Below are 24,539 nucleotides of genomic sequence, written 5' to 3' on the forward strand. Positions count from 1 at the left end.
ACCATGGACAACCAGGATGTAACTGGTTTACGCGATTAAGGTGTATTTACATAATTGCTTTTGCTTATTGTTTCTCTACCGTGTAATCACCACGTCATCAAGCTATTTTATGTAAAGGATTTTGGTTGTTTCTTCTTTTGTTATCGTCATCGTCATTTTCATCATCATCATCATCATCATCATCAACAACAACAACATCCACGTATGGACAAGAATGGCCACATGTGACAGAAATGAAGACAGAATGAGTCAACCAGTCAACAAGTGGCCGCTGGACACGCAGACATACAGGAGTGGGTGAATAGAAAACATGGACACCAAACATTCTGGATGGCACAGAGCAAAGAGTCTTTATTAAGCCTACCTTAAACGTATAAAAAAATTTATTCCGCCGAATGCTTGATGTTTGAATTTCCCAGAAGAAGACAATGTGAAACACACGATAATCCACTGCCCTAATTTTGAATGAAAAAGAGTAATAGTAAGTAATACGACATTGAATTGAATTGAATTGAAATAGAATTCTTAATCTACGCATCGTAATGCTGGAGACGAAAGAGAAATAGGAAGTTGTAGATTTTATTTGGAAGGAATAATAAAGTACAAAGAGAAGGACGACAAAACAGAGCACGGTGATAGACAGGGGTAGTAAGCCAAAATGGCAGGAACACCAACGTCTTGGGGTCAGGAGGTGCATATTTTCCCTCCTGCATAAAAACCTCTTGTTAGAACTTTCCAACATTACGATCTTGACCACTATCCAAACTTGCGATATGGATAGATAGCTTGATACTATCTATCCATATCGCATAGAAATTTAATTTGTTTACTGCATTGGTAGACATAACCAATATAAACATTTAATTTAAGGTTGCAGATTTTAAGATTCTTTGTTTGGAAATCCTGTATTTTGATATCTTCGGTTTAGGTTACTTGATTATATCTTATTGCATGATTTATTAATTTATAATTTTGTACAATCAATTCTAATTTTTTTTTCATCATTTAATTCAATTGTAAATTTTTCATGCCATATAGCACCAATAGTTTGAACATAAAGTACAATCCTTAAATCTACGAATATAAAGCAAAATATTTAAATACTTATTTTAACAATTTAACTGTAAAGCATATAATTGTAAAAATTGAATTGTCAATTTTGTAACAATGAATTAAAAAAGAGAAATCGGCAATCGTAAAAATACTACTTTTAAATAATTGCATCAACAAATTACATCAGTAAAGTACCAAAACGAAAGTTACTTCTGGTGGTTTATACAAATCTGTTATGGTGATTAAAACTTTGTCGATATTTTGAAAACGTTTAGTTCAGAAATATTTTTAATTAGCCTACGCTCGTAAGGTTTTTTTGTTCGCTACGTCTAATTTCAATGAAACACTGTTTTTTTTACAATAAAAAACAAAATGAATATATTATTTAGTTTCTGAAGTTGACTGACAGTTAAGAAGAAAAATTTAAAATTTGTTTTAAATTTGTCTTTAATAGGAAAATTTTAAATATCTCTGTAAAATTAAAAAAATAATCTTGCTTTTGGCATTCTGAAATTCACAAAAATTTTACGATGATATAAACCAAATAGTTTTACCATATTATCTTTACGTCTACAATGTCTAACTACAAGGAAAATTGGTTACAATATCCGTAACTTGACCGCGCTAGTGACCCGATACCTCTTATCTTTAGTTATTTTGGTTTGCTCAAATACTCATTAGGGTCAAAGATAAAGACTCAATATTTTGTACAGTTCAAATGAAAATAGTCACACATGCGATATTTAACATCTTGTCTTATCTCTTTTTGTCTTAACAATGGATGGCAACAATTCTGCCACATGCGTCCAAAAGTTAAAGTCCAACAGATCTTGTAGGTTTATTTTTTATTGATTTTTCTTAATTATATATTGATGCGATAGAATAGTTATCTACATCTGTTACTGAATTGAAAACCTATAGATTCAGTATAGATTCTCCTGGAATCCTTACGCCAGTTTGTTTCGTTTTCTATATACACACTATGAATCGTTTATCATTGACAAATACAAAATCTTTATTGGTTAAACATACAAGTTTTAATAAATTTCATTGTTGAAACCTTCTTTTGGGCATGATGGTGCCTATGAAAGAAGGTCTCATTGACTCCTAAGAATTGACTTATACTTTTTAGTCTTAGTTATAGTAAGCCTGAACTGAGATTTGCGCCAACGAAATTATCTCGTCCAGAGGAAAATACATAATGTTGACCACCAGTGGAAGAAGTTGAAATATCGCTCTCTCTTCCATCCCAACGTATTGAAAGATAGAGCGATGTTTTCGAGTCTATAGTTAGTCTATATTTATTTTTATTTCGTCTTTAGATATGTGCGGTGCACATTTTATGCCAGTAATTGAAATATTTATTACTTAAAAAATTCGATTCCGTTAACATTGTTATTTATGTAGACTTTCTTCGTTTCAGGTCAAAGTAACACAAAAACTACCGAACTGCAATGACGAGAAATTCATAAGAACTCTGACGAAAGGAGATTTCTTCGGAGAGAAAGCATTACAAGGGTAATTTTCATAATTTTATAATATTACTATAGATTGTTTTTGAACACACTCGCATCATATTTAACCACTGATATAGAAAGAAAGACATCCAAAATAGCAGATATAATAGAAACACTAAATCTAGCTGATGTTAAACATAAATCAATTATTTACCAAAGGAAAAATGGGCAACCTGCGCTTTAGACGGTCATACTTAACTGTACCTACTGTTAAAATTGACGGACACTACACATGGACAATTTAACTAAACAATTTGACTGCTCTATTAAAATTACAGGTCTGTATAGCATGGTTTAGGGAACGCGTAGATAAGATTTGAAACAATTCATATAAATAAATATATTTATATGAATTGTTTCAAATCTTAACTTAAAAACAAATTCTAATTTAAATTTTCTATGATAGCCTGATCATAGAAAATTAGAATTAGCATTATATTAGGACATTATACTAAACAATGTAATATGAAAGTAACAACTGATAAACATATTTCAGGGATGATCTTCGAACTGCAAACATCATCTGCGACTCTCCTAACGGCACCACCTGTCTGGTAATCGACAGGGAGACCTTCAACCAGCTTATATCCACTTTGGATGAAATCCGCAGCAAATACAAGGACGAGGGCGACGATAGACAGAGGTAAGTCAAATTCCAAGAATAAACCTTAAAGGCGATCTGCAAGACATTTTTGTTAGCAACCTCAAAACTAGTTCTCAAAGTAATGATGATCTACATTAATATCAAATCAGTGTTTAATGAAGTTCTCTAAGTAGGCACTAATAATAAATATGAATATATATGATGTGAAGAAAACTTTGCAGAAAATGTTTGTTTGTAAGTAAGTCCTTTAATTCAGTCAGTCACAGTACCTAAGATCAATTTTTTCTTACTAAATTAGGCAACTAAAATTTTGTAGTAACCATAAGATAGCCGCATATTTAGTAATACAACATTATCATTCACTTCAAGGTCACATCTTAGATTATAGACTGGTTTAACATATTCATTTGATATACATGTGAATAATTTGCTGTCAGAATCAGGTCACACATTCACCGATCTTTGCCAACGATATACTAGATGTTAGACTTTGTTCTTGTGTCAAGTTCACAAAAACAACTTGTAAGACCGATATGGACAACAATAGGCTTAGCAAGAATGCGACTACAGTCTCTATTGGTATGCTAAAACATTACTATTTTGGGCGTCCTTTGTCTAACCGTTCAATAATAACATGTTGTGTTTCTGTTAATGCAAACTTGGATATGTTATACGGTAAGTCATTCCACACCAAATTGTGGAAATTGTAATGGACTTAGCTTTGTGGTGATCTCATATACCTATTGCATGAACCACCGTGCGTCGTCTATTTTTAATTAATCTTCTGTTTGATTATTTTTATAAATTGCTAGTTGTATGCTGCTTTCTCATCCGACATCCACGTAGATCTTATTCCCATGGGAATTTCATAAAAAGTGTGTTATTTCACACTATAATCTGTCTCTGTACCAAATTTTATCTAGATGCCCCGCGGTTTCACCCGCGTAGTTTCATTCCTGGGAGAATACGGGGATACAGTACCTAAAGGTTATAACACTCACAAATAACGTGACTTAGAAGTAAAAATATTTTCAAAATCGGTTTAGTATATCCAGAGATTACCCCCCTACAAGTCCACAAACTTTACCTCCTTGTAATGTTAGTTTAGATTTATTTGATTTTGTTTATCATAGACAAAGTGCCTGTGTTAGCGCTAACTACATCCGTCGACAATACAATTAAAGCTCTCTTCTTTAATTATCAGAATTACTTTTGATATTTATGATTGAAAAATTAAATACATTCAATCAAATTCAAACCATTCACGCTACCAAAAATGCAGAGAATATTAAACATTGTTGATGCAATTATTACGTATTGTAGTGATATAATAGAATTCGTAAAACGTATTAAAATATTGACCTAACTGGAAGCTTTTATATTGAGAGTAGCATTTCCGTTTCCGTCGATTTTATACCAGTTTTCGTACTTTTATTGACGTCAGGTTTGGCTTTGTGGCGCCACCTGGCGGTGTCGGGCTCGGGAAGTTTCGTAAATCGCTGAGCGCGACTCTAGCTCATTGGCGTTTCGTTTACCGTCGAAGCAACTTCTTGCAATCAGTGGGTACCCGACATTGCAAGAAAAAAGTGATAGTAAAAGTATAAAGTGAAGCGAATTCACAGTGACTACTTTACATTAATTGGTACGTGATCATTATTTTTAATAATTATCAGAAAATTTTAAATAGTACCTACGTGATAAATTTTTAACGGTTGGTCCGTTTGAATCACTAAAATAGTACGTGATCATTACTTTAACGGTTTGTCCGTTCGGATCACTACCTTATTTATCAAAATGTTGTCTTTTGTCTTTTTGTAAAGGTTTTCGTACTTATAGAGTGTAACATTATATTTTCTTTTGTAGTGTTATTCCGACTGCCTAAATAATAGGTTATGGATAATATAGTGGAAGAGGCGGGCCCAAGTGGGGTTCCTAGAAAGCGAACCCGCAGCAGTTCTAATAGTAGTAGCTCGTCCAGCAGTAGTTCGAGCTCTTCCTCGGATAGTACTACAAAACGGACGCGCCGCCAGCGACGTAAACGACGCAGACGCGTTCATAAATCACGAATGATGGAGGACGTATACAAGCTAACAAAAGAGATCGGTGAGTTACGTAAACATATTGTCACATCAAGTAATACTCATAATTATGAAGAAATTTGTTCCCAAGTGAGTGGTGATCTTTATAGAGATATACCTGACGAACCACAGTGTCAATTCGAACAACAGGAAAAGTGTTTAGATTTTTCTTTTGATATAGAAACTAAGGTCAAGGAACCTACTGTTCCGAAAACATCAGAAAGTTTCCTAAAAATGTTACTTGATGTCCAACGTTTCGGTACCGCTTCTTGGTCTGAGGTTAGATACGCAGAAACTCAAAAGAATTATAATCATACTCCAGGTTTCATAGACCTAGAATCAAACGAAGAGGTAAAAACGTATGATACCTTACGTCATCTAGCAAATACAGAAAAAGCATATGCAGCTATCACATACTGCATTTTAAAACAAAAATTAGCTTTACAGGACGCAATAAAAGGTTTGCTTTCTTGGGCCAGACAAAACAATAATACAAATTCTGATCAGTTAACTGCGAAAATTGAGGAATTATTTCACAACAGTGAGTTTCATAAAGTTTTTTCAGATTTATTACAAATGGTTTGTGGCCACAGAGCAGAAACTATTGAGATGCGCCGTGATCATATCACGTGCCAAGTTCGTGATCCATTAGTAAAAGCATTATTGAATAAAATACCACCTACAGATACGCATTTATTTGATTCGGATAAATTCACATCCACCTTGGAGAAGGCTGGCGGCGTCCGAAAGGCTTTTTGGCCCAAAAAGGAAGGATGTGCACAGTCAAAAAATAGTCAACTAGATCGCCGCCCCTCGCGGGGGCAAGGCGTAATAAATGTTCCATCGCGTGGAACACACTCGGCACGGCATACACAATGCACTCACGCTCATGCACAATCTTACACGCATCATTATTATAACCCACCCTCGCGGGGTGGATATCAGCGTGCCGGTTATGCTTCTAGAAATCAACATACTAAAAATAATTTCGATTATCATGCAAAGGATAAAGAATCCTTTCCGACCCGGGGCTCGCGGCCCACTAAGGGTAGCTACAGAGGACGCTCCAACGCATCCAAAAACTCCAAAGATAACTGGAGAGATTGACTCGACTTCGTTTCAAGCAGGTCGTTTAGTGCACCACCTTTCGCAATGGCAGAAAATGCGAGCACCAGAAATCATACAGAGGTTAATACAAGGTTATCGCATACCATTCTTTCAAAAACCTCTTCTTGTTTTTCCCAACCTAAACAAAACATCATTTCACACTCCTGTGTCGGAAGAAATGTCTGCAATAGTACACAAAATGAGAAAACAAGGAATCCTAAAGGTAGCTCCACGCACACCGAGCTTCCTTTCGTCGCTTTTTTTGGTGCCAAAGCCCGACGGCCGGTTACGACCTATATTCAACCTCAAAGCACTAAACAATTACATAATAGCAAAACCATTCCACTTGATAAACATGCACCGCATCCCAGACTTTCTTCAATCCCAAGATTGGTTAAGCAAAGTAGACATAACACAAGCCTACTTTCATGTAAATATAATAAAATCACAGAGGCGCTTCCTACGCCTTGTATACAACGGAGAATTGTTGGAGTGGACTTGCTTGCCATTCGGACTAAACACGGCTCCCAAAACTTTCTCAATGCTGACAAATTGGGTAGCACAAGTTCTAAGAGAAAGGTGGAATATAAGAATAATAGTTTATCTCGACGATTTTCTCATAGCAAATCAAAGCGCACATACACTTCGGGAACATGTCAAAATTACAGTACAGTTACTACAGACCCTTGGTTGGCAAATAAATTTCGAGAAATCGATTCTTTGGCCACAAAAATCGATAACTTATTTAGGAATAGTATGGAAACCCTGGGAAAATCTGAAAATTCTTCCAAAGGAAAAGTCCGATGTAATAATCGCAAACATAAATCACGTGTTAAAAGAAAGAAGATCCACTCTAAAAAAGCTACAAAAAATAGTAGGTCTTCTAAATTTTGCGAGCTTTGTGGTTCCACGAGGACGATTGAATCATCGATACCTGTTGCTGTTCAAAAACACAATTCCGGATCCATCATCAAAAAATTACCCGTTACCGTTGAAGGTAATCGAAGAACTAGTTTGGTGGACTCAGAATTGTCGACTGCCTACTCCACTTCATTACCCTACGGCAAAAAATTTTTTAGTAACAGATGCCTCAGACCACGCCTGGGGAGCACTACTGAACAATCAGGCTCTATGGGGTTCATGGTCTCAAGAGGAACAGGCACTACATTCCAATCAGAAAGAAATGTTGGCCATACTACATGCCCTCCAGAATCAAGCTCATCACATACACAACAGTTCCATCTTAATTCAATGCGACAACAAGACAGCTGTCGCTCATTTACGGAGGGAAGGGGGGACGAAGTCGTTACCTCTATTGAATATAACATTCAGAGTTCTAGAGTTACTAGATCAACATCAAATTCACTACAGAATACAATATATACCCGGCAAATACAACGGTCATGCAGATCACTTATCACGTCATCTCCACCCGCCGGAGTGGCACTTACGCCCAGTTTGCGTAGAAAAAGTGTTTGCGAAGTGGGGTACCCCGGTAATCGACCTTTTCGCTTCAGAGAAGGCTCATGTAGTCCAGAATTATGTAACGCGAGACATGATGGACCCCCAAGCTCTTTTTTACGATGCATTCAGCATCCCGTGGAACTTCCAACTTGCATGGGTATTCCCGCCACCATTTCTAATCCCGAGAGTCTTGTCTCACCTGAACCAGGCGATGGGAATATTTTTGATAGTAGTACCCCGGTGGGAGAAAGTCTTTTGGCGGGCGGATCTCAGATCCCGAGCGCTTGCAGCACCTATAACTCTAAGGCATCTAAAGAAGTTTCTCATCGACACTTCAACAGGCCTTGCACCTCCAAAAGTCGAGGAGATAGTTCTCGAAGTCTGGAAATGTGGGGGTGGTCAGAGGCGACAGAAACTTGGAATTCTAAACAGTTATCATTGCTTAAAAATTCCTGGCGAAAATCTACTCTAAAAACTTATGAATCAGCGTGGAAACGTTGGTGCTTATGGTCTAGAAGTAAAAATATTAATACTATTCACCCCACTGGTTCAGAGTTGGCACAATTTTTGGCAGATTTACACTTAAATCACAAATTATCTTATAATACAATCCTGTTACATAAATCAGTAGTGTCAACTTTATGTAACGCTGAAACTTCAAGTCTCTTAAGCAGCCACGCTCTTGTAAAGCATATCCTAAAAGCCATTGCATTAAAAAATCCAAAGATTTCCAAACCCCCGGTCTGGAATGTTAGTGATTTAACTTCTTACTTAGTTAATTATTCAGTAGATTTAAAAAATCAATTTCAAGTATCTCGTCATACTGCTGTTATATTACTATTATGTTCAGGAAGACGTGTACATGATCTAACATTACTTAGAGTTGATGATAAGCATTGTATAAAATCTGATGATTATATTATATTTTGGCCACAGTTCGGTTCAAAAACTGATAGGAGTGATTATAGACAATCTGGCTGGAAATTACTAGTAAATAAAAATAATAATAACCTTAACCCTCTTTTTTGGATTAATAAATCTATTACGTTGTTGAATGATAGACGTAATGCAGCAAAAACCAAGAATTTGTTTGTAACAATAAGAGGTTTAGCTAAACCTGCCTCGCCTACGGTTATAGCAGGTTGGATAAAAACGTTATTTAAAGAAGCCGGCATATCTGCTACTCCTGGTAGTATTCGATCGGCAGTTGCATCCAAAAGTTGGTGGGAAAATCATTCCCTCGATGAAATATTGGCTCGTGGAAATTGGCAATCAGCAAATACTTTTAAAAATTATTATAGACGTGAAGTGATGGAAAGTAATAACTTAGAAAGTGTAACTCAATTGTTCAATTCAATAAATTAACGATTGTTAATATCAATGACTATATTGATTTGATTTCGCATTTAATATTATGTAATAACGATTTTGAGTTTTTTATTATTCATTATTATTTGTAAAGAAGGTTAATTGATTTAGAAATAAACAAGTGTTATTGGTTACAAAAAAGTTTTATTTTAATCACATTGGCGTAATAATATAATAGATACATAATCTAATATGTGGCGTCACCAGGCGAAAACAAACAGGCTCTCAATATAAAAGCTTCCAGTTAGGTCAATATTTTAATAGCAGCGTTTTACCTGAAATAAAACGCATATTAAAATACTTACCTAACTGGAAGCTTTAAGTAATTCCTGCCTGGTGATATATTGAGCCAATGAGCTAGAGTCGCGCTCAGCGATTTACGAAACTTCCCGAGCCCGACACCGCCAGGTGGCGCCACAAAGCCAAACCTGACGTCAATAAAAGTACGAAAACTGGTATAAAATCGACGGAAACGGAAATGCTACTCTCAATATAAAAGCTTCCAGTTAGGTAAGTATTTTAATATGCGTTTTATTTCAGGTAAAACGCTGCTAATATCAAATTTCAAACACAAAAGCGCAGTAACAACAATAATAAACACCTATTAAATTACGAAACCAAAAGTTACAGTTATCGGTTATCACTTTCACTATCAACGAACCGCAATGGTGAAAGAAATTAGTATTGAACAGTGGAAGTAAATCGCAGGTTATTAACTTTCCTCTTTGGCATAGAAACTTGAACCTTTTTACCGTCACACAATTGATGATTTCCCGCGTTTTTGTCGCCGGTATTGTAAATTAAAACAATGCAGCTGCACTCGGTACGTGATAAACGACAATCGAAGGCGATTGTACTTTACATTTCGACTAATTACAAGGTCTAATGGATTTCAAGATTATCAACTTGCTTTCGTTCACGGCTTTGTTACAATAACCTTAAAGATTTTCGACTTGCATTAAATGAGGGATTTTGGAGATATTTTTTAGATCATACATAGCATAGCGTCGGTCTAGATGTGATAGCTCGTAAGTGCTAACTGACGAACTTTACAGGAGAGACAAGAAACATCTTTTAGGTATCACTAAAAGTTGTTTTATGCGACCAAAAACATTTTTTTAAGTACGTACTACAAGACATTTACGGGCTACCACCGGAAAAGCTGTTTGAAGTTTTCTGCGTCAAAATCAATTTTTACCAAAATTAACTAACAGTTACGAGGTATCACATCTAGACTGACGATAGGTGCTTTTACGTCAAATATTTGGAACGGAAATGGCTGGTTTGATAGCTGGGAAGGAAATGGTACTACCATGGTACGTTTCTTTCATAATTTTGTCTGTCTCGCCTTGTAACTTAACACAAAGTTTAAACAGTAAGGTCATAAAATAAATATTTTGGTTGAGATGAGGATAACAAAAACAGAATTTCAAAATCAGTCCACAAATGACGGAAATATTGCTGGACATACATAAAAAGACATACATACAGCCGAACATAGAGCCTCCTCCTTTTTGGCAGTTGGTTAATAAAAATTGTATATTCTAGAGTTATGAGTGTCAATTCTAGTATTTAATTTAAATTTCATTAAAATTCAAGAAATCCATTTTCTAGGGAATTTTTATTTAGGTACATCTATACATAATATTATGAATGCAAAAGTAAGTCTGTCTGTCTGAAATTTGGAATAAAGTGAACCTTGAAGCAGAACATAAGCTACTTGTTTTCCCAGAATTACTTACTTTTTTCAAAGATTTTACGTGAACAACGATATGGGCGTCCGCTAGGTAGGCACGAGTATAAAGAGTTACCTAACCCGATTCACAAATCCCGAGATCTGCTCAAAGTTATTCTCTCTGCCACACGACCTGACATTCATTAATCTATTGAATGCAAGCTCGTCTCGTACATCTATTTGAACCGTAACTATTCTATATTCCAGACTTAACGAAGAGTTTGCAAACCTACGACTCACCGACCTGCGTATCATCGCAACTCTTGGCATCGGTGGCTTCGGGCGCGTTGAGCTAGTCCAGATCCATGGAGACTCCAGCCGATCCTTCGCCCTGAAACAGATGAAGAAGGCACAAATAGTCGAAACGAGGCAGCAACAGCACATAATGTCGGAGAAGGAGATCATGTCAGAAATGAACTGCGAATTCATTGTGAAGTTGTACAAGACGTTCAAAGACCGCAAATACTTGTACATGCTGATGGAGACTTGCCTTGGAGGAGAGCTGTGGACCATATTGAGAGATAGAGGTATGCGATTGAACTTTTGTTATGGCGTACGTAGAGAACAGGTTGCTTGCGCCGATCAACCCCATAGCTTATAAGAGGGGCTAGTGGCAGTTTGATACTGTGACGATGTAAACGCGTATTTCTAAGGAATTAAAACAGCGCCATCTAGTGGCACTACCGCACAACTGTTTCAATCCCATATAAATTCGTGTTTACGTTAACGCTATAGTAACAGTATAAAAACGTTGTAAACTAGTGGGAGTTTTCAATGTTTTCAGTATTGCAGAGGCTAATTCACTATCTTTGACGTATGCTAGTTGACAGTAACAAATATCATCCGGTGCTTATTAAAATAAACAATTGACAAACTGCCATTTGCCTACTGCAATAGGCCAGCTGATACGCAGATATGAGCATGCAACCTGCTTTCTACGTGAATACGCCCTTTTGCCCTTCTAAAGGGCTATATCTATTCCTATGAGTCCCTTTAGAAGTAATGGTTTTGGCGTTTGTTATATATACCTAAACTAACTTGCGTGCATGGCTTTGGATTGAAGATGTTCTATAGTTTTACATACCAACGTGCCTCTCATAAGCATGTACACTTTACCAATACATCCAAAGCCAAGCAAATCATTCAAAATTAGACAAATTAATTATACCTAATTTAATATTGAAAATGGAATGACAAATAATAATCCAACAATTCAGAATAATGGTTAAGTTATTTACAACCAATTTTTATCCCATAGATACTTCGTTTCTGTTTATAACAAAGCTTATAATTTAAATATCGTTTGAATTTTTTCCTAATTTTCTTTAAATTTTTCTCATTTCAGGACAATTTGACGACGCAACGACGAGGTTCTATACAGCGTGTGTTGTTGAGGCTTTCCACTACTTACATTCTAGGAACATAATTTACAGGTAAATCAATAAAGAAAAAAACAGTTTTTCATAAAACCCGGAGGAACCGTGAGTGAAAAGTGTTCCAGGGTAACAAGTTACTCAACAACCTTGTCTACAAGTGAAAGTCCCATTAAAAACAGTGTGCCTAGTGGAAGTTTTCATACTGTTACTATCGCGTTAACGTAAACACGAATTTATATGGAGTTAAAACAGTTGTGCAGTAGTGCCACTAGATGGCGCTGTTTCAATGCCTTAGAAATTCGCGTTTACGTTAACGCGATAGTAACAGTATCAAACTGCCCTCTGGAACATGTGACCAGAGGGCCTAGTGGCCCAGACAAATAGACAAAAATAAAAAAAGGTTGTTTGTGTTTTAGTTTGGTATAATTTTTTTTTCTTGAGTACAATCTCACCTGATGGTAACTGATAATGCAGTCTAAGATGGAAGCGGGCAATTTTTTTAGGATGATGTTGAAAATCCACACCCCTTTCGGTTTCTACACGACATCGTACCAGAACGCTAAATCGCTTGGCGGTACTTCCTTGCCGGTAGGGTGGTAACTAGCCACGGCTGAAGCCTCCCACCAGCCAGCCCTGTACCAATCTAGAAAATCAATCGGCCCACCGGGGATCGAACCAAGGTCATGTAAATCTACCGCGCATACCACTGCGCCTCGGAGGCCGTCAAAAATAACACCGTCGTAAAATAACACTTGAGAAATTACAGTAATTTTAAAACACAAACAGACATTTCAATTTTTTTTAAATGTATATGGAAAATTGATATACCAAACGTCTTATTTATTTATTTAAAACAGGACACCAACAGGTTACAATAAAATCCTATAATAAAATATAAAGAAATATCAAAGTTACGGCAATTATTGCAAACCCACCTATTGATTGTCACAGCATGCATCTATACTAATATTATAAAGCTGAAGAGTTTGTTTGTTTGTTTGATTGAACGTGATAATCTCAGGAACTACAGGTCCGATTTCAAAAATTCTTTCAGTGTTAGATAGCCCATTTATCGAGGAAGGCTATAGGCTATATATTATCCCTATATTCTCACGGGAACGGAAACTATGCGGGTAAAACCGCGCGACGTCAGCTAGTTAGGGATAAGGATAAGGCCTAGTTCGCACTACTCCTGTAATCCAGCCGAGATTTTTTATTCCAGGGATCTCAAGCCAGAGAACTTACTCCTCGACTCGAAGGGATACGTGAAGCTGGTGGACTTCGGTTTCTCGAAGAAACTGCAAGCGAGCCGCAAGACGTGGACCTTCTGCGGCACGCCGGAGTACGTCGCGCCGGAGGTCATCATGAACAGGGGCCACGACATCAGCGCTGACTACTGGTCCTTAGGTAACATCATCATCATTATTAGCCGATTTTAGTGACCCAATACAGGCCCTCCTTATGGGAGAGGGGACCTACCTTGCTGTTCCAATGTAGGTAGGCTAGGTAACATTTATTTATTTATTTATTATCATCATAACTTAAAACTAGCCTTACAGGTATCACCTAATTCCCTAGCTTAGCACTATATTATAAATCGAAATCTTAATTCTATTTACCTAAATATATACATTGCAACATATCTTAATATATAAAAGCGAAAGGTATCCATCATGAATTCTCGAAAACCGCTTGATGTGCAAAGATGAATTTTGGCAGGGAGATAGTTTATATTTAGTAAGGTCTAAGGGCGAACGAAGTCGCGGGCATCCGCTAGTATGATATAAATTAAACAAAAAGACTTTCAACGATCACATGACTATGGTACAAGGGAAAGTTTTGTTGTTTTTGCATGCACAACGTATGCTTAACGCTAGATAACATAAATTGCTGATGGTTTGAAAGAATAGAAATACAAATGAAAGTATCGCAAATTTAATGAATTACGAGTACCTATACACACTTTCCATTCTTTTCATTTTAAAAGTGAATAATTAAATCCAGGCTATCACAAGGCAATGAGAAAAGAGGAGTAACTTTCCTTTACACCTATATTAAAGAAATATCTTTATTTTAAGTAATGCCACATAAAATATTACCTACAATCTTATAAATTGCCTATAAAAGGAGACTATCATATAATTTCTGAGCTCATGAACATATTTATTATTTATAATTAATCCTGTTGTTACTTACTTGCAGGTGTGCTAATGTTCGAGCTGCTGACCGGCTCGCCGCCGTTCACGGGCACGGACCCCATGAAGACGTACAACAAGATCCTGAAGGGCATCGACGCGGTGGAGTTCCCGCGCTGCATCACGCGCAACGCCGCCAACCTCATCAAGAAGCTGTGCCGCGACAACCCCGCCGAGCGGCTGGGCTACCAGCGCGGCGGCATCACCGAGATACAGAAACACAAGTGCGTATTGTTGTTGTTACACTCGTCAACTGTGCCGCGACAACCCCGCCGAGCGGCTGGGCTACCAGCGCGGCGGCATCACCGAGATACAGAAACACAAGTGCGTATTGTTGTTGTTACACTCGTCAACTGTGCCGCGACAACCCCGCCGAGCGGCTGGGCTACCAGCGCGGCGGCATCACCGAGATACAGAAACACAAGTGCGTATTGTTGTTGTTACACTCGTCAACTGTGCCGCGACAACCCCGCCGAGCGGCTGGGCTACCAGCGCGGCGGCATCACCGAGATACAGAAACACAAGTGCGTATTGTTGTCGTTATACTCATCGACTGTGCCGCGACAACCCCGCCGAGCGGGTGGGCTACCAGCGCGGCGGCATCACCGAGATACAGAAACACAAGTGCGTATTGTTGTTGTTACACTCGTCGACTGTGCCGCGACAACCCCGCCGAGCGGCTGGGCTACCAGTACCCTCCTTCCAATCACTATTTCTTCTAGGCATGATGATAAGGTCCAGGGTTTGAGTCCTGATCACTTTATCAGTGTGGAATTGGGATGTCGGTGTTGATACACCGTCGTGCCTCGAAGAGCACGTAAAGCCGTCAGTCTTTTAAATGTTTGTCATATACAATTCGCAAATTAATGGTTTTTATGTAATGAGTAAACCTTGAAATTAATGAGTAACGAATAATTATTGCAGATGGTTCGACGGCTTCAATTGGGAAGGTCTGGCGCAACGCACACTGGACCCACCAATCACGCCGGTCGTGAAATCTGCAGTAGACACCCACAACTTCGACCAATACCCGCCCGACGCAGACGAACCGCCACCCGACGACCTCTCCGGATGGGACGCCACCTTCTAACCACTGAACCAGTGGGGACACTGTACAACTTGGATGTAGTTACGCTTCTGTTGGGGCCACGATGATGTCACAAAGTGTTTTTATTACAAGAGAGAGTAATTAACCTAGTTAGCTGAATCGTGTTATTCATGTCGTTTTAAATAGTTTTTAAATGTCCTTTTTAAAATTAGTTATTATGCTTAACGGTGACTTATTAGTTATAATGACTTATTAGGTATCGTTTCAAATAATAATTATAATATTTATTTTCAAAGCATTGAACAAAATTGCGTCGTCATTTTGTTGTAGCATGTATGTTTCTGATTGCGCCATCTATCAAAAATCTATCTAATAAAAATCTTCGTGACTTAGTTTAGCTACTTGCCGCTAGATGGCGCAAATTTTCGAGTACAGTTTTTTTTTATATTTTTAAAGTAGGTACATAATCATGAAACCATTTATTATTTCATCATCGTAGTCTCAATAAGTTAGCAGCAGAGGTTAAACGAGTTAACCATAAAGTAATCGAATATGGCAATCGAGTAAGATATGAATAAGAAATATCTCATTTAGTTTTTATTTTTGCTGATAAAGCTGTTTGCCATTATATTAGTTACAGCGCTTGCCAAGGGTAACATAATAAATAATCCTGCAGATGACTATTTAGAGAATTTATATATCCACATAAAATTATATACTATCTGAGTTATGCCGCTTTAGGCTTAGCGAGACATATTTTAATATTAACTGCAAATTAACTGTATATTGTATATTTTTATTTTATTTTTGGAGTAAGCAGGCACATAAAGATCTTACACTTTAGTTTAACATAAATTAATGATATTTTGATTTTAAAACTAGGTATTATGTTAAGTATCATGCATACCTAATTATAATTTGCTGTTCTGAATAGCCTATTCCAATTATTATTTTTATTTTTATTTCCAAACGTATCAGGGTATTCGGAATATCAAAATGTTACCAGAAAAATTTCAACCTTTATAATTTCCGTTTTTTTTTTCCGTTACAGCATTACGTTTTATACTTTCAATGTTACAATATGTAAAGTATTGTACTTATTTCACAAATAAGGTAATATCCAACACACCATTTCCAATATTTTCATTATATACCTACAGTAAAATTACTGTTATGAGAAAAACAATTTTGTAAACAAAATGGTGCTCACAAATTAATTAACCGTTTTTAATATTTCATAGAATATAGAACACACATATATATTTACATTTTTATGTCAGTGATACATAAATTGTGAAAAAAATATTTACAAGCATTACAGATAATTTTATATGCAATCATAATAATGTTCCTTGTTCACATTATTTATTATATTAACAATTTAGATTATAACACATAGTAGGTAATAAAAATTAAATAATAAATGATTATAATTTTCAGACATACAGTAAAAAATTAATCGTACTTTACGACTATTTTAATCTTTACAACATACATACACACAAACATACTTCTATCAATAGATTCATATTTTAGAAAATCAGTAATATTTTAATAGAACAATTTTAAACATTAAAATAGTTGAAAAAAAAATACATAAAAGAGGGACTTGTATTTCATTTACAAAAGTATGGTAGCCAATGAAGTGCCAAATAGTTGATCTTTATCAGAATTATGCTTGTGTTCAACTAAAAAAAATATATCAAAAATAAGCACAAATAAAACCCCCAATTTCCTTTGATTGACATAATTAATTGACATAAATTTCAAATTTGACTTCATCTAACTCTTGACTAATACATTTGTGCCAAAACCTTCTACACAGTGTTTGTGTTTTACCTGATACAAGTACCTACTACAGGTATGAAAACCTAATGTGCCTTTATAAATTAATCCTTGGAAATGTTTGAATTTTTGCTATATTTAACTGCCTGACTTTCTCCGCATTGAACTCCGATTCCAAACGTCCATTTCTTGAAAGTAATGTACAATGATATGGCGCTACAAATATTACTTGTAATAAGCCCTCATTCGCACGTGAGTTTTTTAAACGGTCGTTAAAAAAGCATTCAAATATAGTATGAAGTTAAATTTCCAACGCCCAAAATTGAAAATGCAACACTGCTCGAAAAAAAGCGTTGTGTTTTAAAAACGCTGTCGTGTGAACATATACTTCGGGTCTCAGCTGAAAATCAGCGCCGTGTATTATGCTTGTATGTAGTGCACGGCGTATGCTGAGCTGTACACCTTTTCTTTTTAAGGGTTACAGACAGACATGCTGTCATAAGGATAAGGTATTTATTGTCTGTCTGTAACTTTTAGATATGAATAAATTTATTTTCTTTCTTCTTTCTTACTTGGTAATGCATTTGTTGTATTTGAACGCTTTTTTAACGTCCTTCAAAAAAACTCTCGTGCGAATGAGGGCTAATTGTGTATGGTAGCTATTCCTTGGTGGATTCACTAGATGGTTACACGACGTAAAATAATGCTAATCCCTCGTAATAATAATTATGGAGTCAATTAATAATAAGTCTTCCGTAATAAACTGTTATTTGTAAATATTAGTAATTATTAGAAGTAAATGCCATGCGAAATGTATGAATTTCTCGCTAAGTAAAAAAAATATATGGTTATAAATAATGTTATATTTTAAATGAAATTGTAACTATTGTGTAAGTAAGAACATTATTTTTGTAATCATAGATTATATAGAATAAATATAATTATAATTATTATTATATAAAGTAACTATATTATGAATTTTTGATGAAATGTAAAATACAATATTTCGATACGAAATTTCGTTTTAATACATCCCATTACTTTAATAAATAAATAACTAATGGAACTAACTAAAAGTCACGTGATTATTGTCGGACTATGCCCGACCAGTTTCGAATCCTTCAATTCGAATCAATCATCATTATCAACCCGTATTCGTCTCACTGCTGAGCTCGAGTCTCCTCTCAGAATGAGAAGGGTTAGGCCAATAGTCCACCACGCTGGTCCAATGCGGATTGGCCCACTTCACATACGCAGAGAATTAAAAAAATTCTCTGGTATGCAGGTTTCCTCACGATGTTTTTCCTTCACCGTTTGAGACACGTGATATTTAATTTCTTAGAATGCACACAACTGAAAAGTTGGAGGTTGAAGGGGATTCGAACCCATACCCTCCGGAATCGGAGGCAAAAGTCATAACCACTGGGCTATCTGCTCAATACTGAAAGACGGATTCAATGCTGAGAGGTAATCGGTTTGATCCCACGGCCGATTGTACACAACCTCAAAGTATTTAAGACTAATTCATCAATTTAAAAAAAATGGGAAATATTTTTTTTTTATAATTACCAAAGAATGTGATTAAATCTGTAAGAGTTTAGCTTTAGCTCGGAACAGGAAATATACAAACATTTGTTTCGTCATAGCTGACTAAATTCCTGATCTATCAGTTATCCTGAATTAAATTTCACAACTGGTACATTTCAATCATCCTTTGAAAGGTCTGTGGTCCAAGTTTTCGACAACTATTAATTACTATATCTACGAGGTATCTAAAAATAAATGAAATCAAGAGTCTTTAGAAGGGATTTGTAATGCTCTTTTTATTTAAAGAGTATGTAGCATTATGCTGAGTTGGGTCCTTGTTGTGGCTTTACTGGGTTATGCCACACATCGCAGGATATTGTTCTGACGATTATAAGAACAAATTGTGTTGTGTCATAATGCTCTAATGAAGATTTTTCTTTCTTTCTTTCTAATGCCATTTAACCGACTTTGGAACAATGAGGTTCTGTACCTACCTAGGTACTTACTATTAAGTCAGTTACTGACAATCAAGTAATCTCACATGCTTGCAGCGCTAACGGCTTGACGTCCGTCCGACGACGATGTGAGTGACGTGGACTTAAAAAAATATTTACTGTATTTTCTTATTTTAATCCCTTGATCATGCCAACGTGTTAATTTGGAAGTGTAAAAAATTACGTACTCTATGTGCGAAACCAATGACAATTCCGCGACGCTATGAGGCCCATCTAACGATCTACGATCGATGCATATAAGCAAATGTTTACTATCCCTGACGATATCATACGCAGTGCTTTAACGATCCTCTTTCTATACGTGTTGAGTAGATAGATAGATAATGGGTTATGTGTTTAATTTTTTTTTTTATTGAGAAAGAATACAATAAGGAACTTAAGCTAACTTATCCTAATAACTATACAAATCATGCCCACGTGGAATGGTGGCAAGAATACTGGCTGCATTTCGGCGCTGGACAGCCAGGCTGATCCTTTGCGCAAAAAATGAGCCAGCCCTTCTGTCACCAGTCGAGGCAACAAGCCGCGGTGAAGTGGTACGGAAAAATTTTTTGGCACTGCGACTCCATGGCCCAAGGGTCTCCACGGCAAAAGGTACAAATATATAACTCTCTGTCTACTGTGTTTAATTAATATTACAATTACAAAGTTAGTTGCCCGGTCGACACAGTTATTTTACACCACACATTGACATCGGGTCGGAATTCCGGCAAGTATCGGCAACTTGTCCTGCCGCTCCTGCCGGCAATAGTTGTGGCTCTCCGATCGGATGTGTGCTCCAAATAGCTGGAACTCAATATGCCTCCATCCACTATCATAGAACTTTGTTAATCAACTTTACATCATTAATGAGAGTAGGAACCAAGTACAAGTAGTTGCAGAATAATAGTAGATTGTTATACAAGGGGCTAAAAAGACCCATTGTATACGAGGTATTTTATACGCCTAAATAGAAACCGAGTTTATAATGGGTTTAGCCCCACGTGTTACACTCTGCTTTTCACTACGATTGCGAGAAAATAAAATAGTTTAGTACAATATTCAATGATTTATTTTAATTGAAAATTAATTGTACAAAGTCTACAATTTTGGATATTAAGGGAGATGCTTTTACCCGGTAACATAATTTCCGGCTACTGTGAAGATGAATAATGAGTACGTGAATCCATTCGTTGTTGTTTCCTTCACTTATTAAATTTTTCGTAGGTATTCGTAGGTATCGTAGGTATTTAAGTAAATGCGTCTCGACTTTGATGGTAACAGATTGAAAATTTCATCTATCTTCAAATTAGGATCACCATTTTCTCACTAGATGAAGACAACAATAACAATTATTGTTGAAAAATATGTAAGTTATGGTCACAAATTTGCAATGAATTTCTGAAAAAAATCGAGTGTGTATTATTCACGCCAATTGTTTTTTAAATTCTCGCTTTTTAATTTTATTTTTTTCATATGAGAAAGAGGCCGATAGAGAAAGAGCCAGTTAATATTATTTATTAGTCGTGATAGCTCAAGTCTCATTAAATAGGTTTAGCCGTTCTTCTTCTTCTTCTTTCCTGGGCCTTTTCCGCACTTGGCCACTAGGGCAGTTGTACGTTGGTCCTTTTGGTGATGCTCCTCGCACCAGTACTCACCACCAGTCACTCCAGCCAACCGAGCTCGCTCCAGAAGCTTAGCAGGCCGCCCAGGTCGCCGAACGCCTCTTGGAGTGTTGCTGGGGATCCAATGTGTGCTGCGCGTTGTTTGGATACACCTCTGCATCTGAGCATAACATGTATCGGGGTTTCGTCTTCCTCCATGCATGCTCTGCATAGAGGACTGTCTGTTATACCTAGAACCGAAAGGTGTTTATTTACTGAACAGTGTACTGTCATTAGTTCCGTTACTGTATTAAGTTTGCTACGTTTAAGTTTAATTAAAATTATATTTGCTGAACACTTACATTAACAAAATAATGTATTCGGCCATTTCTGGCGCACAGACACAAGAAATAACGAGTAAAATCTCAGACTAATTATTGTATAAGACCTGCCTCGCTAGACATTACTTTTCTGTCAAAGTATATGATCAACGATCTAATGCGATTATAAAAACTGTCTCTATATAATCGATGTTAAATAGTTGTAATCGTGTTAGTGGGATAAAGAGCTCCGTAAAAATACCTTTCTGTAATTGAATTGTGTAAAAAACGGGCAAAAAACTTCTAATTTAGTATAAGATATATACCAAATCTAAGCTCGTTTTCGTCAGAAAATGACAGACAATTTCGTTCGTGACTATGAGTGCGATACAGGTCCTTCTATAGGTCTGAGAGTAAAATAAAATTCAAAAACTATTAATTAATATTAAATTTGTGTCTATTCAACTACTCGTACTAAATAACGATTTTATTCCTGATCTCTCATCAGTCGTGTTCGTGTTTCTTATTATTAAGAATATTAAGTAAATATTCTTACGTACGTACGTTACGTACTTTTTTTCTTTTTTATAAGACTGCGTGCTGCGTAGCAAAACAAAAACAAGACAACAATCAGCAAGCACAACAAAGAGCAAGAAAGTCAAGAATTAAGACATCTCGCATTGTTTAAAGCATATAAAGCTTGCTAATGAACAGCCGAGGACAAGCGCTGTATAAAGTTCTTATTCCGTATCATTAATTAGTGAGTAAGTCTGGCAAAGTGTAAACCGGAGCGTATAATGGAGTTAATCCAGCGTGTTAAAGGCAGATTCAGGTCGCGCGTAATGAGTTTACCCACCTAGACGCAATGCATATATGGTACATATATATGTGAAAATCGAAGAGCAGCGCATCGAAATCGAAAATAACCGTTTTAATATCGCCTTATCTTGGTACTAGCAACGCCCGCGACTTCGTCTTCGTTAGTCACAATCCCTCGGGAACCATGGATTTTTCCGAGACAAAAAATAGCCTATGAGTTAATTCAGACTATAATCTATCTCTACTTCAAATTTTAGGTGATTCGGTTCAGTAGTCGAGACGTGAAAGAGTAACAAACATTTATACCATAAAAATTATCAGGTTTGGCTTTATTCTCGGGAATCCGTGGATTTTTTCGGGATAAAAAGTAGCCTATGTGTCCAGAGTAATATCTATTTCCATTCCAAATTTCAGCCAAATCGAATCAGTAATTGCAGTGTTAAAGAGTAACAAACATCCAAACATCCATTCAAACTTTCGCGTTTATAATATTAGTAGGATAATATAATATTAGAAGGAAAATAATTATATATTACAAGTTTAGGTGAAAGTTAAATTACTAATTACATAATTAGGCTAGATCGTAATATTATACCAAATTGGTACTTTACAACAGAGAAAAAAAATACCGCGTTTCAAGCATTATTTAAGTGTAATTTGTGAATGTACTGTTCGATCTCAAATAAAAGATTCGGGGCGGCGACTCCCTGCAACCGGCTTGATGTCTTCGGTACACCTAGTGTCGATCAACACTGCGCTTTGCGATGCGGGGTCGCCATTCCAGCCCCTTAGGACCCCATCGTCAACTATATACCCCGCCCATTGCCACTTCATCTTCGCGACTCGTTGAGCTATGTCAGTAACTTTGGTTCTTTTACTGATCTCCTCATTTCTGATTCGATCGCGCAGAGGCACTCCAGGCATAGCTCGCTCCATCGCCCGCTGTGTGACTTCCTTCTTATGAGGCCCATAGTTAGCGACCTAGTCTCGGAGCCATAAGTCATCACTGGCAACACGCCAGTGTATCCTGTAGAGAATATAAAAAAATAGTTTTAAGGCAGCGCACTAACCTAGAAATCTAAAACGAATTATTGACCTTTCAATTACAAAGCAAATCTAAAACATTTTAACGAATTAAACAAATTTTGGACAAACTTGACTTTTTCACTACGCAACGTTTGACAATCTATTTGATAATAGTTTGACAAACATGTTTGATTTGACAAGAAGTTTGATCGTTTACGCGACCCTTTATATTAAAGTATTTATTGTTAAATAATTTGTGATTAAACCACCGAGCCAGAAAGTTCGGACTTTCTCCCTCTGAGCTGGAAACACATGATTCAGTCAAGCCGTGTAGCAAGGAAGCGTCGCATTTTCGCGCGTTCCCCATTCCTGTGGCTAATGGGATAATTCGGTTCCGCGCATAGGGTCGAACCCTCGGCTATTGGCATTTGACAGATTGCACTCGTAAAACTCAATCGGCTAAGCCAGTGATTCCCAAAGGGGTCTATATCGACCCTATGACAAACTGCAAGGGGTCTATGTCAGGAAAAAAAATTGGGGGTCCATTAAATGAAAATGGTTTCCACGATAGTGGATCATAACACATACACTGATAGTACCTATTTTTATCTAATAATATCAAAACATATACATTAGTTTAAAAGTAACTATGAAGTAAAAAATTCATTATATATGTTTATAAAATTGTATACAGAAAATCAATATCAAATAAGTAGGGGGTCTACCCAACACGGAAAAACATGGCAAGGGGTCTACGACACAAAAATGTTTGGGAAACTCTGGGCTAAGCGGTGAAATAGGCCGCTTGGATGACGTTACTGTATAACGTAGACAGGTATGGGATCTAATTATTGGGATAAATTGTTGGATTTCGGATGAATTGTTTTAAATCTCTAGTGCCAATTTTTTGTTGTATTTTGATAGAGGATTTATTGGAATCTGAATATCCCATTATAGAATCTGAATATCTCATTAAAATAATCAAAGGCTTAATTTACAAGCACTTGAAACGTCAATTTAATGGTGATAATTAAAGTCAAAAACTTTAAAGCTCACTTAAAAACTCAAAGCTACGAAGATTCCAAATACACCTTGGTCCGAGAAGAGCCCATAACAAACTCAGATAAGATTTTTTTTTTGTTTACCACCATTTTACAAACTTATCAAAAACTAAGATTTTGTATGTTTTTAGATATGTTTGTTGCAATATTGTTATTAAAATTGAAAAAAAAAATTAAGCACACAATCGTAGCGTATCGTTTAACATCAAGCTATTTTAAATGTACCTATTATTTATTTTTCAATTGAGTAAAATTTACCTTTTAAATGGACAAAGAGTCCAAGTCTGTGTCTTCCGGATCTGGCCTGCGCTCTGACCAGATTTATCTCGTTTAACAAAAGCTCCGACGACCTCCGTTT

The 24,539-nt window shown here is 36.5% G+C and overlaps 1 protein-coding gene across 6 annotated transcripts in view; it reads left to right on the plus strand.

Annotated features, from left to right (window-relative positions):
• Positions 1 to 15,790, plus strand: part of LOC112046535 (cGMP-dependent protein kinase, isozyme 2 forms cD4/T1/T3A/T3B) — a 215,760-nt gene extending 199,970 nt beyond the window's left edge. For all 6 annotated transcript variants that reach the window (XM_024083203.2, XM_024083204.2, XM_052887530.1 and 3 more), the window contains 7 exons: positions 2,477 to 2,571; positions 3,067 to 3,213; positions 11,134 to 11,453; positions 12,272 to 12,359; positions 13,525 to 13,709; positions 14,505 to 14,721; positions 15,422 to 15,790. In XM_024083203.2, the coding sequence (XP_023938971.1) occupies positions 2,477 to 2,571; positions 3,067 to 3,213; positions 11,134 to 11,453; positions 12,272 to 12,359; positions 13,525 to 13,709; positions 14,505 to 14,721; positions 15,422 to 15,587 (1,218 nt within the window). In that variant the 3' untranslated portion in view covers positions 15,588 to 15,790. The remainder of the gene's footprint in view (positions 1 to 2,476; positions 2,572 to 3,066; positions 3,214 to 11,133; positions 11,454 to 12,271; positions 12,360 to 13,524; positions 13,710 to 14,504; positions 14,722 to 15,421) is intronic.
• The last annotated feature ends 8,749 nt before the right edge of the window (positions 15,791 to 24,539 follow it).

The sequence above is a fragment of the Bicyclus anynana genome, chromosome 19 (assembly GCF_947172395.1).
Source record: "Bicyclus anynana chromosome 19, ilBicAnyn1.1, whole genome shotgun sequence".
NCBI classification, from domain to species: Eukaryota; Metazoa; Arthropoda; class Insecta; order Lepidoptera; family Nymphalidae; genus Bicyclus; species Bicyclus anynana.